The sequence below is a fragment of the Glycine soja genome, chromosome 10 (assembly GCF_004193775.1).
Source record: "Glycine soja cultivar W05 chromosome 10, ASM419377v2, whole genome shotgun sequence".
In the NCBI taxonomy this organism is placed as follows: Eukaryota; Viridiplantae; Streptophyta; class Magnoliopsida; order Fabales; family Fabaceae; genus Glycine; species Glycine soja.
In genome coordinates this window covers 3,642,517-3,660,502 of record NC_041011.1, presented here as the reverse complement: position 1 = coordinate 3,660,502, position 17,986 = coordinate 3,642,517, and the positions used below count along the sequence as shown (strand labels likewise).

At 31.5% G+C, this 17,986-nt stretch overlaps 3 protein-coding genes across 5 annotated transcripts; 2 read left to right on the top strand and 1 right to left on the bottom strand.

Moving 5' to 3' along the window:
• Positions 1-1,560: 1,560 nt before the first annotated feature.
• Positions 1,561-3,359, bottom strand: LOC114370930. The gene is made up of 5 exons (XM_028328333.1): positions 3,138-3,359; positions 2,681-2,794; positions 2,455-2,556; positions 2,267-2,362; positions 1,561-2,015 (listed from the first exon to the last, which is right to left on the bottom strand). Coding segments are annotated over exons 1-5 (519 nt in total). The 5' UTR covers positions 3,139-3,359; the 3' UTR covers positions 1,561-1,809.
• An 805-nt stretch (positions 3,360-4,164) lies between these two features.
• LOC114370092 (mitochondrial import receptor subunit TOM9-2-like) lies at positions 4,165-4,836 on the top strand. Its single transcript, XM_028327376.1, has one exon. The coding sequence runs from the start codon at positions 4,248-4,250 to the stop codon at positions 4,539-4,541; it is 294 nt and encodes a 97-aa protein (XP_028183177.1). The 5' UTR covers positions 4,165-4,247; the 3' UTR covers positions 4,542-4,836.
• Positions 4,837-10,283: 5,447 nt separating this feature from the next.
• Positions 10,284-17,629, top strand: LOC114370305 (probable inactive histone-lysine N-methyltransferase SUVR2). 3 transcript variants are annotated; one of them, XM_028327614.1, is made up of 10 exons: positions 10,284-10,450; positions 10,545-10,581; positions 11,299-11,564; positions 11,675-12,236; positions 14,003-15,201; positions 15,323-15,585; positions 16,215-16,281; positions 16,372-16,422; positions 16,737-16,833; positions 17,182-17,629. In XM_028327614.1, exons 3-10 carry the CDS (start codon positions 11,370-11,372, stop codon positions 17,211-17,213), a joined length of 2,466 nt encoding a protein of 821 aa, XP_028183415.1. In that variant the 5' UTR covers positions 10,284-10,450; positions 10,545-10,581; positions 11,299-11,369; the 3' UTR covers positions 17,214-17,629. The 3 variants fall into 3 exon arrangements, with proteins under 3 accessions (XP_028183415.1, XP_028183414.1, XP_028183416.1); XM_028327613.1 differs by having other exon boundaries at positions 10,284-10,581; XM_028327615.1 differs by lacking the exons at positions 16,215-16,281; positions 16,372-16,422; positions 16,737-16,833; positions 17,182-17,629 and having other exon boundaries at positions 10,284-10,581; positions 15,339-15,498.
• Positions 17,630-17,986: the final 357 nt, after the last annotated feature.

The following is a 17,986-nucleotide window of genomic DNA, read 5'->3' as shown; positions in this document are numbered from 1 at the left end:
AAGTTGGAAGGTCTGATGTAAATAAATATTTTTACCTTCTCTGTACATATTTGATTTGATATAACAATATAATTTATTCACCCTAAACTCTAAATATAGGCATCCTAGCTGCTAGGAGCAATTCATAGTGGATAGTATCTGGAATGGAAGGAGAAAACAGGACGAAGTTGGAAGAATGGCTGGCAAAAATAGTGTGTGGGATCGTTTTAATTATTTAATTATTGGCCACAACTGTCCAAGATAATTGAATATGATTTTTCTGTAGATTTGAATTTTGAAGGTTGAAAGGCATATTGCTGGAATTAGAATATTGAAAATTAGCATACCGTGCTTGGTAAAAATCGAAGCTGATGACCTCAAGCACTTAAAGGATGATCTATATTTTTCTAAGATTCACATTTTACTAAAGTAGTTGGAATTCTGTAAGGTACATCTGCTGTGAACCGTATTCAAATTTGAAATTTGAAGCCTAAAATTGCTACAATTAGGGAGTTTGAGTAGTTGTTTTTCTCATGGTTCATGGTGTTTGTGATTGGAAACAATGGCTGGTCTTTAGGACATTGGAACCTCTTTAAGTGCAGAAAGTATATACACAGATTTTTTTTTTTAATTAACCAGAAATGGAAACACCATTTCCCCTACACTAGAACCTGCTTGTAATATCTCCTCTACTTCAGAAAGTTCTACGTTGTAATGCCACAAGTTGATTTCTGTTTGTGTGTGTTGTACCCTATCTGTGGCATTTATTTCTATTTTCCAACTTTATGATCCATATTGGCTGTGACCTTTTGTAGGTACTGTATATTTACCTTGTGACACAGCAACCAAATTAAAAATATCAAAGTTACTCAAGGTTTGTGATTATGTTATATTGATTTTTTTCCCATTATTTGCTTGATAGCACTGAAGTTCTGAGACTTCAAAATTCAAATCGCAAACTTTCTGCACGGAGGATGTTGGGTGCAATCCTACAATTTCAGTGGGAGCACCTGCTTCAATTAATTGTGAATCACTCTTTTTTAATTAACCTTTTTAGTTTTTTCTCGTTTTTCTCATATCCTTAGAATATAATAACAGAGTCATGACATTAATTACAAAAGGAAGATTTTTCTTTGTTTTATCAACTTATTTTTTGTCCATGCACACAAATAATGAAGTAAATTTTAAGGGGCGCTCAAGAAAGTTGTGAATAGATAGAAAGGATAGACAACACATTTCAATATGATTGAAGAGGCAGCTAATATGATTCAACTATGCTAGCAGGCATCTAGTGCTGGGGTTTTCTGGATCTTTCTGCATCATGTGCTATGTCTACTGTATATAACTTAAGAAAATGTTAAGATTCCAGTGTTTACTTTACCAGACTACCTAAGAAAACAATTTCTTCTGGATATCATAAACAAATTTATCCGCCAGCTGAAGTAGATTTTAGTTATAATTTTTTAACTTTCCCTTCCATAATAGTGTTACTTGACCATGAAAAGTGAAACATAGAGACAAAAAAATAATACTAAATATAAAATAAAAACTAAAAAAACAAAAGATGGATATCTGAGCTCGTAATAGAAAGAGAAACAACTAGTGTTTCCTGTTGAAAATAATTAAACTCGTTAAGATATTGTCAATTCACACAAAATTACAAATTGTCAGATTTTTTAAAAATACAGAACACTCTAAAGAAGCACTGGCATGTATGATCGGCCAAAACTTCACTCTCATAAGAATTTCCTATTTCAAATTGTAATTATAAAAGCCCAACTCAATGAACCTTCTTTGATGTCTCTTCTTTCAAGCATGGCCTCTTAAATATTAAAAGTTTCTAACATGCACTTTGGAAGGAGTTTTGCCTTTGTTGAATGCCTCACATTCCTCCTTGTCCGAATATTTTCCTTCCTTCACCTGAATAGACAAAACTTTAGCTTGGCCTTCTATCTTCACTTTTGCATCGTTCTTTCTGCGAGCTGAAGATACACTGTTGTTCAAGTCATTTATGCTTCCAATTAATCCATCATTTTCTGAAAGCAAAATGATAGTTCATACCATTTATTAGAATATTGGCTGGATGTGAAAACATGTATCTTAGGAGAAAAAAAGATAACAGTTTATGTTTCCAACTTTTTGTGCTATCTTCACATAACATGAAATTTCCACCAAGAGAAGTACTAACAACAGATTCTCTAACGCATCTAATGATAGATAATGAGTTCAAAATAGTGTTAAGAGAGTGTATTACTAGCATTTTTCTCTTCCCACTAATAACAATTACCGGGACTAGATAAGACTGCACGTGGGCGTATAACAGAACAAGCTCTTGCATTTACTTTTGGACTCTCACCAACTCGTTTGATACTCTTGAATAATCCTGTGGAAGTTGAAACATCATCAAAATCTACTCCAGTTTCTACCTTTACCAAAAGAAGCAATGTTAAAGAGATATGTGAGGGAGATCTCAACCTTTAGTTGAAGGGGTGGATCTCATTATTACATGTTGAGTACAAGCCTTTGTGCTTTCGGAAATTGAGGGTGGACATTCATTCTGATTCTGATTCTTCTCTTCTGATCTCAAAGATAAGAACTTAGTGTTATGTTAGAAGACAATTCAAGAAAAGAAATTTGCAAGGGTAAGAGATAGACATTGTGGCTAAAACAAACCAAATCCAACTACATTCAAAGGAATTACCTTTAAAGTATAGTAACTCAATTAACTTTGAAAACATCCAAGTTCCACTATTGTTTTCCGGATGAACAAGTTCTTCTTCTTGCTCTGGGACTCTCACTTTCACCTTTGGATTCACTTCAAAAAACAACACAAGTTCATAAATAAAAGGTGGGGGGAAATGATTAACACTGTATGATATATACTAGTGACAAGAACTATACACAGAATGACAACCAAATAAAATATTGTACGTTGTTAACAAGAATTGAAAAATGGATGAAACGAAAAGGGATCTTCTGCCATTTTTGTAATTGAAAATTCCAAAGGATGGTTTCCCAATTGCAACTATATGAACATGGTGTCAAATATCATTTGTAGTTTGATTGGTTAAAAGCAAAGTGAAAGAACATAGAACAAGGGAACTTTGACACGATTCTGTTAAGCATTGCAATAGAGAAGATGTGTGAAGGAAACTCACTTATATGTGCTGTTTAAAATCAGAGTTTGGAATAGATTTGGTGTTGAAAAAATGGAACCCTTCAAAAGTTGAAACTTGTTGTGGTTTATATAGGGCAGCCTCTATGCACAACAACCAAGCCGTTGCTGTTAAATGAGTAAAGAAGAAGTAAAAAAAAAAACAAGAAAAACTGAAAAGTGGCAATTATATTTCTTTACTTGAACACCAAGTCGGTCCAATTGTTCAGAATTCAGATCACATGAGTGGTACACTGGTACTAAGAACTATGGCATTTTACTTATAAAAGCAGAATCTTAATGTATGAAAAACCTAATGGCGGTTACATATAGGTAAAGTGGATTCTGGTGGTTCCATTAGCGATTAGGTAAGGTGGAGCACTCCATGATACTGTTAGCTAATTGCAAAAATATTATTTTAAAATTTATTGTATGTTGAAACTTTTGAATTCTATTTTTTTATGTTAATAATAATAAATGAAAAATTACGCAATAATTTAATAATAATCATATAATTAAAAAAAAAATATACTAGATGAAACATTTTCAAATTTATGATTCAAATATATATAAAAATATCCTAAATTCCTTTAATTATTTCACAAAAAAAATTATTTAATTAGTATAATTGAATTTATTTGATAATTCATATTATTTTTCCAAATCACTCTTAAAATTATTAAGACTCATAAAAAAGAGAGGAGATAATCCTAATTATTACAAATAAAAAAATCAGTTTATTTTTTATTCTGAATATATTTTCTTTTTTTGTAATGTTTTTTGTTCACAATTTTTTCTTAAATACAATATAAAAAATTACTGTCATTCTAATAATTTAAAATTATTCCATAATATATAAAATCATCTTTAAAAAATCAATAAATAATACTAAAAATAAATTTAAATAATAATAATAATGCAATGATACATTTTATAAAAAAAATAAAAAATATAATTATAATTGGCGTGAAATCGCACGGTAACAGTAGTATCCACGTCACACTATAGGGTATAAGAAGGGTATAAGGAGAAGAGAGAGTGGTGAGTGCTGTAGAATTAGGGTGAGAACAAAATTGCGAAGAACCCTAATTGATTGATTGATTGATTGATTCCCATGGCGTCCCGAAGAGGTGGAGTCTCACTCCCAGAAAGACCAAGCAACAACTCAGGCTCCGTCCTGGCGAAGATCTCGCGCTCCTCCATCGTCACCCGCGGCAAGGAAGCCGCCGTCGACGCCGCATTCGTCGCCAAGAAGCTCCTCCGCAGCACCGGCAAGGCCGCGTGGATCGCCGGCACCACCTTCCTCGTCCTCGTCGTCCCTCTGATCGTCGAGATGGACCGCGAGCAGCAGCTCAACGACCTCGAGCTCCAGCAGGCCAGCCTCCTCGGCACCCCCGCCCCCAAATGAAAATTTGAGGTTTTCTCTCAGATCAGATTTCTTGCTTTTAGGGTTTACGGTTGCAATAATTTTTTTTAACTGTTCTGGATTTTGATTAAAACCTTACTTTGAGGAGTTTTGTGTATTCCTACGATTTACCATATGTCATTAGTTGTTAAAACGCGGGTTGCTGAGTGTAATTTACCTGCTGCTTAGTAGAATGATTCTATTTCAGTATGCGTTATTTCTATTTTGTGATGACCTTGTTACTTGAAAATGGGCTTCATATCCTAAATTGAATGATATTTAGCTACAATTAAGATCATATTCCATATGTTTAGACTAGTTACATACTGAAGATCAAGCTTAACTGTTCCTTTTTTCTTTTGGGGATTGTTTTTGAGACACACTTCTATAGTTTATGATTTGGTAACTGTCAAGAGTAGTTTTGGCTACAAATACGGTGCTTGGCATTGGAGATTGATTTGGAAAGGGAAGGTGGGGGAGACATGGGGAGCTTGAATTCTTTTATTGATGGTGGGGCGCTGTTAAATTCTTTCACTTTATTACAAATAAACATAATCTCTTGTGGGGATATGTTTTTGTCACATGATCCAAATTCAAGTATCATTTCAATTTTATCCATCATCTCTTGTGATTTCTTTTCCTGTTGAAGTTCAAACCGTTTCCTCTGCTTGGCTGATTTAATAAGAATCTTCTATCTTCCACTGTACTGTCACTTCATTGCTCTATATAGGCTCACTGCCACCAAAACCGATTTTTGTTACTTGGAGGATATTATTGTCCACTAGATCTGTGGTTTATGTGGTTGGTTATGACCAGCACTATCAAAGTGCCAGTTGCTACTGATGCTGCGTTGGGGTCTGGTGGTTTCTGATTCTTGTGTCAATTCACATGGGTTTTGGAATTAGAGAAAAAATGGAGAGGAAGTAGTTTTAGGATTGGCTGATTGTTCCAATTGGGGAAAACACTAAACAACCATTCCTGGAGTATGGAAAATAACTTACGGAGGAGCATTTGACAGAATGGTATAATGAAGGCTAGATTACTATTTCGGGTCCTCTTGATTTCTCAAATTCATGATTTTGGTCCTATTAAATTAATTATAAATTAATTAAAACCATTAATTATTAAAAAAATTATTAATTTTAATTTTTCACTACATTGTGTTCCTTCTCTTTTCCACAAACATCTCTTATACCTCTTTTGTCACACATGATTTCTCAGATATCAACATTACATTAAAGTTAATAGTCTTTTATTAATTTTTTTAATGAGTAATAATTTTTATTTAATTTATAATTAATTTAATATTTCTAATAATTATAATTATTAGTTAATAATCTACTTGGGAATCAAAATCATCAATTTATAAAATAGAAGAATCAAATGTTGTAATTAAAAATTAAGGAAATCAAAATCATGAATTTGGAAATTTAAGAGATGAAAATTATACATGGGTCAGCTTGATGTTCCACAACAAAATTTGTTTGTTTTTCAATTCACGAGGTTGCATTTCAATAATCCATTCCATTGGTCTATTTTCACACATCAGCGATCCGATGTTGATAAATTGGGGTTTGCTGCTCTTGGTTTCTTAAATTGTTTGTTTGTTGAGAGCTATTATATTCTCGAACGTATTTTTCCAAACATTAGTAGCTATGTTTGTTTTCCCGTTCAATTTATGGCAGCATCAATTCCGATGCATCTCACCGCATAGCTAACACTTGGGTTCCTTCACAAAAAAGTTGGTGGAAGGTAATGCATCAATGAAACAAACATGCATGTTATTTATTTGAATTTAATGAAAATTATGAAACTATACGGATTGTTTTCTATTTTAATGAGTTTCACTATAAAAAAAATTGGTGAATGATGAGTTTTATTATTTGACAGTTTTTCTAAATTCAGTAAAAAAATAAACAGTTTTTCTAAATAATAAGGTTAAAATATAATTTTGTTCCTCTATTTTTGTAATTGGTAATTTTTGTCCTTTTATTTTAAAATTAAGATATTTAGTTTTTTAACTTTGAAAAGTTGGTAATTTTTGTCCCATAATCCTAATTGAGAGATTGAGTGTTAAATATTAACGTTGACTCATCAATCTTGAACCAAGTACTTCGCTCGTTCCAGCCAGTTTTGTTCCAATAGTTTGGAAGGTGCACCCAAAGCGTCAGATTCAGTAGAGAGCAACAATCTTTATAACATCAATTTTAAGAACTCCATTCTAGATTTCCCGAGTTGGTTTGAAATGCAATTATTAATTTAATATTCAATCTGAAACTTGAACTAGCAAAAACAAAATAGAAAACGGAGAAGAAGCTAGGGAGGCAATGGTGCAGTTTCCCCCATAATATATATTATATAAGACTTGAGACTTTTCTTAGGCTTAAACATTTATGTTTCTCCTTATTTGACCCGAAATAATAAAACCCCTAATTTTTGTTTTCAGGTTTGACCCTTTAAAAAATAAAACCCATAATTGGTCGATTGTGATTTATTGTTAAGAATCAACGATTTTGGGCTTGCAAGGTTGAACTTTTGGAGTCTTCGAGGTTTGGAATGTTCATGATTGTTGATCAGTTGAGTGCTGACAATGCTCATAGTCAACGATGAGTAGAAAAGGAGGAAGAAGGAGGAGTGCTCATAGTATTTTTATGGAGGAAGGTAGTCATCTATTTAGCACAATTAGAATGACAAAAGACCAAAATCATAAAATTAGGACACTTAAAGAATTAAACGTGCAATTAAGTCTATCTATTTACATTTTTCTAATTGTTACGATTTTTATTTGACGTTTCATTATTTTATCAATTGCATATATTTTTTGATAAATTGTAAAAACTATAATTAAGCATATATATATATATATATATATATATATATATATATATATATATATATATATATCTGTTAAATTAATATAATTTTACCATGAAATCATTAATGATATATTAATTAGTTGCTAGAAACTTAAACTATTGTATATAACCCTTCAAATACAATGGTAATAAATTTTTTTAAAAGGTTTCATTATTCATAAAACATATAAAATATGAATGGGTTTAATATTTTTTGTTCTTAAACTTTTTTGGATTTTTGTTTTTTAATTCCCAACCAAAATTTTTAGCATTTTTCTTCTCATACTTTTCCATTGTTAATAATTTTAACCTTTGCTATCAAGACTATAAGCATGTTTGGTTAGCTTCAACCCAACCTAACCAACATTCTTTTAAAGCTTCATCTGATTCATGTATTAGGTGCCTATGAATGTGTGAAATCCCGTTTGACTTTGCAATGGTAAACCAAGCACCCAAAATGTATTGTTCGGTAAATCATTTTAGGAAATAGTTGTTTATTAGCCGAAAAAAATTTGCTTATTTGGTAAATAATTTTTTAGTAGCTTTTATGGTTTTTTAAAATATTATTTCAAGTAATATTTTTTAAAACTCTAACTTTTAACTATTAAATTTTTATATTTTTCCTTAAAATATTTATTAAAATTTCTTATTATACTTTTTAAATAAAACAAATTTTTAGTACTCCTAGGATTTATTAATTTTTTTTAATTTAACAATTACACTAATTATTTATTATTTCAACATTATACGTCAAGATATTAATAATGATATATGAAAAGTTTATTTTATTTTTGTTATTATGTTTTATATTTTCTATATTCCACCATTTGTTTTTACTATTGTAGTACTATTTATAATATTAAACTTATAGTTTTAGCATTATACTTAACGAAATTGGCAAGATAAATGTTAATGTTTTAGTATTTTTAATAATGTTATACTAAATAATTTATTTTAAGTATCATGTTGATTAACATAATAAAAATATAATACCTACTTTGTATGCTTGCTTTTGTTTATTTTATGTTTAATTACAAATATTTTAAGATACAATACAAGATTAATAATGGAATACAATATGAATAAAAATGTAATAATTGAAACTATAAATTTTGTTTATAAATAAAAATTAATAAAAAAATATTAAAATTATAAGTCCTCAAAATATTTTTTTTCCATAAAATAAAATTAAAAATTATATAAAAATATCATAAAAATATTTATATTTCCATCACTTTATATTATTTAGCTACTTCAACATAAAAATTTATGGAACACTTATGATTTAATAAGTTAGTTTAATATCTTTTAGTTATCAATAACTTTTTTTGTTTTAAATTAACTCTTTAGTTAATTTTGTCATACATAACCCAAGTAATAACATTAACTAATGACATAACAATAATGCTAATAGTCTAATATTTTGTCACATCACCACGAGTTTGACAAGACAATCATATAATTTTGTTTGGAAAATTGTGTTTTCAATCTCTTATATGTCTAGATTAATTGATGACATCAAATTAGTTGTTTAAGGATTAAAAACATAAATTACTAAAGAAAATACATGTGATTGTTTTTCCAGACTCATCAATGATATAACAAGTCATTGGTGAAACTATTTTGTTATCAAGTTATGCTTCCTCTGTTTCTATATATAAGATTCAAGTAACTAATTCATCGAGATTAATTAAGTTGATAGAAACATATTTGTCTTAAATTTATAACTTTATCAAAAAACTATCATTGTCAATAATTAATGCAAGAAACATTATAAATTGAGTCTTATAAAAAGGATTAAACATCATTTCAAACTTGAGTCTTATAAATAAGAACAAAGGAAGTAACCATCAAAAACCAACTTGATATTAAGTTATAAAATTTAGGGAACTAATTTATCATTAAATTATACTACCTCCATCCTATATATAAGTAACAAATGATATTTTTCTTTGATTTTAATCATAAGCAACAATGATTAGTTTTCAAACTTATTTAGAGTTAAATATCTTTTTATCCTTAATTTATTGCTAACTATATCTATTAGACATTCACTCATTGGACTATGAGTATTAACATGAGACCATCACTTACAACATTTAAAATTAATGACACTTTTGAAATAAATTTTAAATTTATGATAATATTAAATGTGATCATCAATTCTTTGTATTATATTACTTATATTTAGGACATGTAATATAACATATGTAATTATTGCACTTTATACATATTCATGAATTAAATTGTCATTAATTTACACAGGGACCAAAATAGTCATTTATTCCTAAAAATAAAATGAAAAAAATTATGAACTGATATTACTAAATTTTGTTATAAAGGATTAAAATCGAAAATTAATAAAAATATAAGGACACAAATATAATTAAACCTAATATTTTATACACAATTTTTTTTCTCTCATCTTTCTTTTCTTCTGGTAAACAGAAAAAACTCACAAAAAAAGCTAGTAATATTATTTCTTCCTAATTTCAGTTTTATTTTCTTCAAACCAAATAACCAAAAAAAGATCTTTTTTTTTTCATTTCTCTCTTGTCCAATTTTTTCTCCCTTCTTACATACAAAAAGAGTGTAAAAAATGGACCGGATCAAGTTAGTTTATATTTTATATTTTGAAGTTTGATTAAAGATTCTGTTCATTCCAGCTCAGTCTGGTTTCTGGCTTATCCGATTTATTTTGCCAATTATTAGAGTCCTATTAATATTTTTAAATGATTAAATTAACAACACGAAATATTTATTAAAAAAAACCCAATTTACTGAATTTAGATACCAAGTTTGTTTAAAGATTCCTGCTAACCGAATTGCTGAGAAATAATTAAATTTAAAACTAGAGTGTTAACTCAGTGACTGAGCCTTATTTCGGTCCCTCCATTTCCTCGCAACAATCAAAAAATGTTGGTCAGCATTCAGAAACTTTTCGTCTTCGGTTCTCTAATTTGTTTTGTTTTGTTTTTCCCTCTTTCGCTTCGACTTCACCACTTTCCAATAAGAGCTTTTGCTCGCCAGCGACTACACTCTCTTCTCTCTCTCTCAGTTACTCTTCCTTCCATTTTTTCCTTGTTCCACGATCCTTCTGGTTTTCTCGTTTTTTACAGTGAAAAATGTTTTCTTTTTGTGTTGATTCCAGGTTTTGATTGTTGGAGTAAGTATTCAAGTTTCGACTGGTAAGATCATTGTTTGTTGTGTGCCAATTTCCCATTGCATGTTTTTTTTTTTTTACTACAGAGACTGTGATAAAATGCCTTTTCAAAATTTAGCTCAAAAAATTTCAGTGCGTTTCTGTGTTCTTTCATTTCACTCACTTCATTCGACTTATTGCACTTACGTTTGTCAGCATTGTCCCTTTTCCTCCCCACATATTGCGTGAGGAGCACAAAGCACCTGCATTGTCTTTCAACTCTTTAAATGTTACGATCATGTGAACAGTGGTTGCCTTATTAAGTTATATGTAAATGTATGTAGTTTTATCTATTTTTACCTCTTTGAATTTCAAGTCTAGGATTGAAAGATTATGATGATAGGGATGTTGAAAAGTTCACTTGTCTCATTGATTCCTTTTGGGTATTTTATTGTAAACAAAGAAACCTAGAAATAGAAAGGGTCATATTCCACTACTTACGGCAGGCTTTCGTATTAGAAAGAATATTGATCGTATGAGATATTGTATTTATATGTCCAAGATACAGAGTTTTCTTATCATTGAATTTCTTAGTTATTGTCTGGGTTTTGGTTTATGTACCTAATTTTTCTGATTTTTGAAAAACTGGATAGCTGATATTTCAGTGTTCTCCAAGCTTCTTCTTTCTAAGTTACTGCCTAAAGAATGTTTAGGTCTTCTGGCTTAATTTCTCATATATTTTATATTGTATTTCTCTTCTCAGAAATCTTTGAAATTTAAGGGTGTTTTACATTTGGGAACCTGTGGTGAAAGTAACTGTTGGCTGATTATAAAATGGTGCCAACGCCGAGTCAAAAAGAAAGAGCACTTGCGGCATGTCGTGCTATGTCAAGTCTTGGAATTGATGATTTGAGAGTGAAATCAGTGTTAAAGAAACTCCTCAAAGTGTATGAAAAAAATTGGGAACTTATTGAGGCAGAGAACTATAGAGTTCTAGCAGATGCTATATTTGAGGATGACGATAAAATGGTGTGTTTCCCACTTTATGTGCTCTCTCTCTCTGATACCCACACACACACGTGCGTGCATGCTCCGTTTCTTCTGCATCCTTACTTCCATGGATGGATTTTATCTATCAGGTGCCCGAACTGAAAAAGAAAAGCCAGGCAGCCAATGTACATAACGCTCGTCATTCTTTGTCTTCTTCCCTTCAAAACAACCAGGAAGCAGAGACAGAGTGTGAAGAGGCTCAGATGCATATTGAAACAGCCCGACCTTTGAAAAGGTTGCGATTACAAGGCCAAGAGAGTCAGCCTTTGCATCCTCTGGCTAACAGTGCCCCCAGCCCTCCATCAAAAAGACTTAAATTAGATGATAATGCATCTTCTAGGAAGAAGCTTCAAAACAAACCAGTGTCTTCTGATGGGAATCCAAGGATTGAAGCATGTTCACTTCCACCACAAGATTGCATTGTTGATAAGGGAAAGCAACCTGCATCACCCGAAGTTTATCATAGAGGAAGAAGACTTACATCTGAAAGAGTATCCCAATCTATACCGTCTAGAGAGCCAACAGTTGAACCTGGGAGATTTCTATTGCCAAACAACCAAATGCCCCATACTCAGACACCAATCATACCCAAGGACGAGCCTATTGATGAAATGCCTGATTACGAGATGCCCATTGCAGTGATTCCTCCTGGTATTCAATGGACTATTCCCTCATTGAATTTTTCCTTTTGTTTTTAGCGGCATGGCATATTATTTGCAACTGGCATGTTTGGATTATAGTTTTCAACCCATTGCTTTACCCATCAGACAAGCAATATTTTCCCAGTTTCATTCAAACCATGGATGTTGTGGTTGTGGTTGAAACATGTTAGTTGTGGTTGAAACTCTCCAAACCTTGAGGTTTGGGATGTCCAAACTGCAACCAAACATGGTCCAGTATTTGCTTAGTAGCATTGTGTATTCGAGAGAAATTGCTTTTGTATGAAAGTACAGGAAAATATTTAATGCTACCATCCATCACAAGAATATTGAAGACAATGTACAAATTTGGTATGGTGTTTGCATTATTGCTTCACATTATGGGGAGTGTATTCAATTAGGATTTTAAATAATAGAAATAAGTCTTGTGGTATTCAATCAAGATTTTTAAATAATAGAAATAAGTCTTGTGGTATTCCATCAAGACCATTAGGATTTTTTAAGAAATTCAATAAAGTCCGTTGGTATTCAATTAAGATTTTTTACAACTTAAAAAAAGTCTTCTGGTATTCAAAAGTATACAAATTTCGATGGATTCTTTCTTATGATGCATTTTAATGGATTTCATGAGACTTTTTATGAGAAAATATATACTAAAAAATCTCACCCAAACCCTTGAGCTTTAATGGGACTTTCTTTCTTTCTTTTCTTGCAAATTGACATGTTTTTCTTTTCCATCACACATAATCCCCTGTCTCTTTGTTAAACATTCATAATTTTTTTACTCTTTCGACCATATGAGAGATTTTTCCAATTCTTTGAATTTGTGGGGTATCTTGACTATGTGCTTATACATATAAATGAATGTGAATATATATGAACATGAGAAATATATAGTTTTAATGAACGTGAGAAGCTAACTCATGTGCAAGTGGATAAATATATGAATGAGGTTTGAAACAATTGTTAGACATGTTTTTTGTTCAGTGAGATTGTTATTGTGGGAATAACACAAGTATCCATACTATTGGCAGACATTGTGGTATATAACTTTTATACAATTAACATGATGATTGAAGGGGAATGAATCTATTGTGCTTGTAAATATGCTAGGAAAATTAATTTGTTATGTAATGTAACAGCTTTAGGATTGTTTGTATAAGATGTGTTTTATTTAAAGTGTTAGGTGGGCAAAATTTATCAATACTTTTGAATTTTTTAAAAATTCATGGAGTCCTTTAAAATCTTAAAAATTCATAATATTCTTTCAAATCTTATGAATTCATATTTTGTAAATCCATAAAAATCTGAACTACAAAATCCTAATCATAAAAGTTTTTAAAAAAAATCTTAAAAGTCATTACATTTTTACAAAGTCTTTTAAAATCCACATGATTTTTTTATGTCAAAATAGTCTTTTATAATCCTAATCCAATACACCCCCCAGTTTTCTACTCATAGAAGTCAGGCACTGACCACTTTATATGCTCTAATTAGCATATACAATATCCAAGTATTTACCAATTTATGTGTTTCTAGAAACTGTCATAACTCAAAAGATGATTTATGATCTCCGTTGTTTTTTTTAATGTAAATATAGCCAGGGTTCTCTCTTCTGACTCCGTCTAAATGCAGATAACATGTTACTTTTGTCTCAGTTATTCTTTTAACTATTGTGTTGCCAGTTTTTTAGCTATTATGTTGCCAATTAACATTCATTCTGTAAAGAGGTTGCTTAATGATTTCTCTTCCTCTCAGAATCATCAAGTGTAAGGAACTGGTCAATTAAGAATGGTGTAGCTGGAAAACACAGTGGTCGTGCTACTGTGGCATCATCACAAAGCAGAGATGGAGTTGTAGATGAAGATGTTATTCGTACCTCAAATGGAGAAAGGACTTGTGATGTAGAGATAGCCTCATCAACTCTTGGAGAGGTAAAACTTTCTTTGAGCTGCAGCCCAGCTCTTTGGGGATCAGATTTTCATATGCCTAGTCAAGATCAACTTATAGAAATGATGGAGGATAAATGTCTGCAATCATATAAAATCACTGACCCAAATTTCTCTGTGAAGAATCTGTTGAGAGATATATGTGATTGCATGTTGGAATTCAGAAATGATAAGTCACAAGAGGGTTCTACGATAAGGTCCAGTGTTGATGTGTTGAAGGAACCACATGCACCTGACACACTGAGTGTGGTAGGAAATAAAGATTTGGACAGATCTTCTCACTTTTCAAACGGATCCATCAATGTTAAGTCTTCTGATGCTTTGGTTTCTCCCCGAAGTATCCTTCCTCTAGCCCACCCGAATGGTCTGAGTGATGCTGTACTGGTTTCCAAGATGGACGGAACAAATGATTTTTTGCAAAGTAATGTCAGAAAGGATCTGGAAGATCCTATGTCTCCAAATTCACAAAGTTTAGTGTTTGTTCCACAGCATCAGCTTACAGTTGGTGATATAAGGTCTTTTCATGATGCTAATGACCTTACAAAAGGAGAAGAAAATGTTGAAATTCCATGGGTGAACGAAACTACTAGTGATTTCGCACCATCTTTTAACTACATACCCCAAAACCTTGTGTTCCAAGATGCTTATGTTAATATTTCTCTATCACGTATTGGTGGTGAGGATTGTTGTTCAACTTGTATGGGCAATTGTGTCTTGTCTACTACCTGTGCTTGTGCAAATAAAACTGGTGGTAAATTTGCATACAATACTGAGGGCCTACTGAAGGAAGAATTCTTGGAAGAGTGCATTGCAATCAGTCGCAACCCTCAACAACATTTCTACTATTGCAAAAATTGTCCACTTGAAAGATCCAAGAATGATGGTTGTTTAGAACCGTGTAAAGGACACTTAAAGAGGAAGTTTATTAAAGAATGTTGGAGCAAATGTGGTTGTGGGAAACAGTGTGGAAATCGGGTTATCCAGCGAGGAATAACTTACAATTTGCAGGTTGGTGTTTAAGTAATCTGTCACTTGTAAACAAATTTCAATGTTGATTAACGGTTTATATTCCTAAGTTATATCTTGGGCGTTATTAAAATGTTTTCTCTAATAAATGTCTGGAACTTAGGCATTTTTTACTTCAGAAGGAAAAGGATGGGGTCTTCGTACCTTAGAGGACCTGCCAAAAGGTGCATTTGTGTGCGAGTTTGTTGGAGAAATATTATCCATTAAAGAGTTGCATGAGAGGAGCATGAAATGCACTGAAAATGGGAAATATACATACCCAGTTCTACTGGATGCAAATTGGGATTCAGGATATGTGAAGGACGAAGAAGCTTTATGCTTGGATGCAGCTTCTTTTGGAAACACTGCTAGGTTTATCAATCACAGGTAATGAATTTCTCACCTATTGTTATAAATTTGGCTCTCTAAGGTTCAGGAATAGGCAAGCAGACAACAAATTTATTGAGTCAATTATGAGCCTCAAAATGTTGAAACCCTACAGCTCTAACTTTGGTTGCCATGTTTTAAACAAATAACTTCTTGGCAATTTATCCTTGAATAAATGTCAGTTTTGTTTCAGTAAAACCTCTTGCTACTACAGTTCTATTGACATGCATTACTTAATTGTGCTGATTATTGATACTGAGAAAAACTGAAGACAAATATTCATTTAAATAGTTATTTGATTTATAATTTCTATGGACAAAGATATTTGCATTCATTTTTGAAATCTGATGCTTCATATGGGTATTTGGTATTTAACTTTACAACCTATGAAGCAAAAAAGATCATTATTGGGAAAATGTCATTAAATTTGGTATAATTTATGAATTATGATTTATATGAACAAGATTCTGATGGTTGATTGTGTATGGTAAAGGTTTGATACTTCTCAGTTCTCACTGTGTTCTCCTTAATATGAACTTTTATTAAAGAGTGGTTTGGCAGACATTTGGCACATTATCTGGAAATTGAATATTTAGATGATTTATAATGATTCTATTTCATTTTTCCAGATGTTCTGATGCAAACTTGATTGAGATCCCTGTTGAAGTTGAGGATCCTGGTCATTATTACTATCACGTGAGAAGCTATTAAATCTTTGAAGGTCCATCCTGGTCATAAACTAGCATATTTTGCTTTCTGATGCTTTTAACGTGTTAACATGTGCAGTTTGCCTTTTTCACTTCAAGAAAAATAGCAGCGCAGGAGGAGCTAACATGGGTAAGTTTGGTTATGTAAATATCTTCAATTCTTTGTGATGCTTATTAATTGTTCTTTTTCTTTGAGTAGCGAGCAAATTAGCAACGACTATCAAGGTCAAGATAATTTGATTTATTCATGGTAGAAATTATTTTGTAGTTTTTTTATGGCTATTGAATTAACAAATATTGAGTAGTTGGCAGACCATTGAGTTTTTTTTTTTTTTTTATGAATCAAGTATGGTTATACAGACTTGTGTCTTCTCATTTTCTGTAATTCAATTTAATTAATCTTGGAATCAATTTTTCTTTAGAAAAGCTAATTTGTTTCTGCAGGATTATGGCATTGACTTTGATGACCATGATCATCCTGTCAAGCTGTTCCAGTGCAGATGTGGCAGTAAATTCTGCAGGAACATGAAGAGATCAAGCAGTAAGTTCAATCTACAGCTGTTGGGTCATTTGCAAATTCTTTTTGCTTTTCATCATTAAGAATGTGCTCTTTCAACTTTTCTTTGGACACTGTCAATTCATATGCTTTGTTCACTACTTTGATTTGTATGGTTTATTTCATGTTTCAACACCACAAGCCCACAATGATAATTAAGAAATATAATGCTCCACTTCAGTATTGGGCTGGGCTTTTATTGATAGATGCTATTCATATTTTCATCACATCTGTGTCTGGTTGATGTCATGTAACATGGAACCCTATTAATAACTTTCATTGTGAGTTGTAATTTCAGTAATAAAGTTAAAATTTTGCCCTTTATTGACGCAGGATCTTTTAGATCTTCGTCAATTGCAGGATGATAGCCTTTCTCCGTGAAACCAATTTTGTTGTCTCACTGTGCGCTGGATGAGATGTAATGAGGCCGAGTTTACTACAAGTGGTGTTTTTTTTTTAGTTAAAGGTTGGGAGACTCGTTATTTTGTACAGATCTTTGAAAACTATTATAGGCAGACTGGCCTACGAAAGTAAAGAGTTAGCGTTCATTGTGGGATTTATTTTGGTATTCTTATTATTAGAGGTTCTAACTCAGACAAGATCAAAATGGATGTTTGCGAAAAAGAAAAAGACGGATAGAGGTTAATTTATTTTGATACTTGTTACTAGTGAAGGTGAATATTTTAGTTTTTAACTGCAGCGTTTGTAGGGCTTGGAAATATTTTGTTAATATCGTCCCACTGAGTTGGAATATTATGTTATGAAATATCTGTTAGAAGCATATGCCTTTGTTTTGAAGTTATTATTGTTACTCTATTTTTTTATAACTGTATCACATTATATCACAGTAATGGAGAACTAGCATTTTTTGTTGCATCAGTGAGCAAAATGTTACGTGTACGTGAGAGATGAGTTGATGACTTTTATAAATAAATTGACCATGAGTTTTTCTTCTTGGTACAAAAATTAACCATGAGTTTAATTTAAGATAAACAGTATGTGTTTTAATTAAATTTATTAATTTTTATCATGCTGCTTTTTAATATTTACTCTTTAAAATTTTTAGACAATGTCATTTGTATCAGGTGTATGTAATATGTATCATGTATGAGATATTCATATTGTAATCAGCCACAGT

What these genes read in the sequence shown, in the direction of transcription:
- LOC114370092 (XM_028327376.1), top strand. Translation starts at nt 4,248, where the DNA reads ATGGCGTCCCGAAGAGGTGGAGTCTCACTCCCAGAAAGACCAAGCAAC.
- LOC114370930 (XM_028328333.1), bottom strand. An exon ending in TGAGTTACTATACTTTAAAG is followed by an intron (nt 2,557 to 2,680) that starts GTAATTCCTTTG and finishes CTTTGAGATCAG; the next exon opens with AAGAGAAGAATCAGAATCAG. An exon ending in TGCAGTCTTATCTAGTCCCG is followed by an intron (nt 2,016 to 2,266) that starts GTAATTGTTATT and finishes TTTTGCTTTCAG; the next exon opens with AAAATGATGGATTAATTGGA.
- LOC114370305 (XM_028327614.1), top strand. Translation starts at nt 11,370, where the DNA reads ATGGTGCCAACGCCGAGTCAAAAAGAAAGAGCACTTGCGGCATGTCGT. An exon ending in GCTAGGTTTATCAATCACAG is followed by an intron (nt 15,586 to 16,214) that starts GTAATGAATTTC and finishes TCATTTTTCCAG; the next exon opens with ATGTTCTGATGCAAACTTGA. An exon ending in CGCAGGAGGAGCTAACATGG is followed by an intron (nt 16,423 to 16,736) that starts GTAAGTTTGGTT and finishes TTGTTTCTGCAG; the next exon opens with GATTATGGCATTGACTTTGA.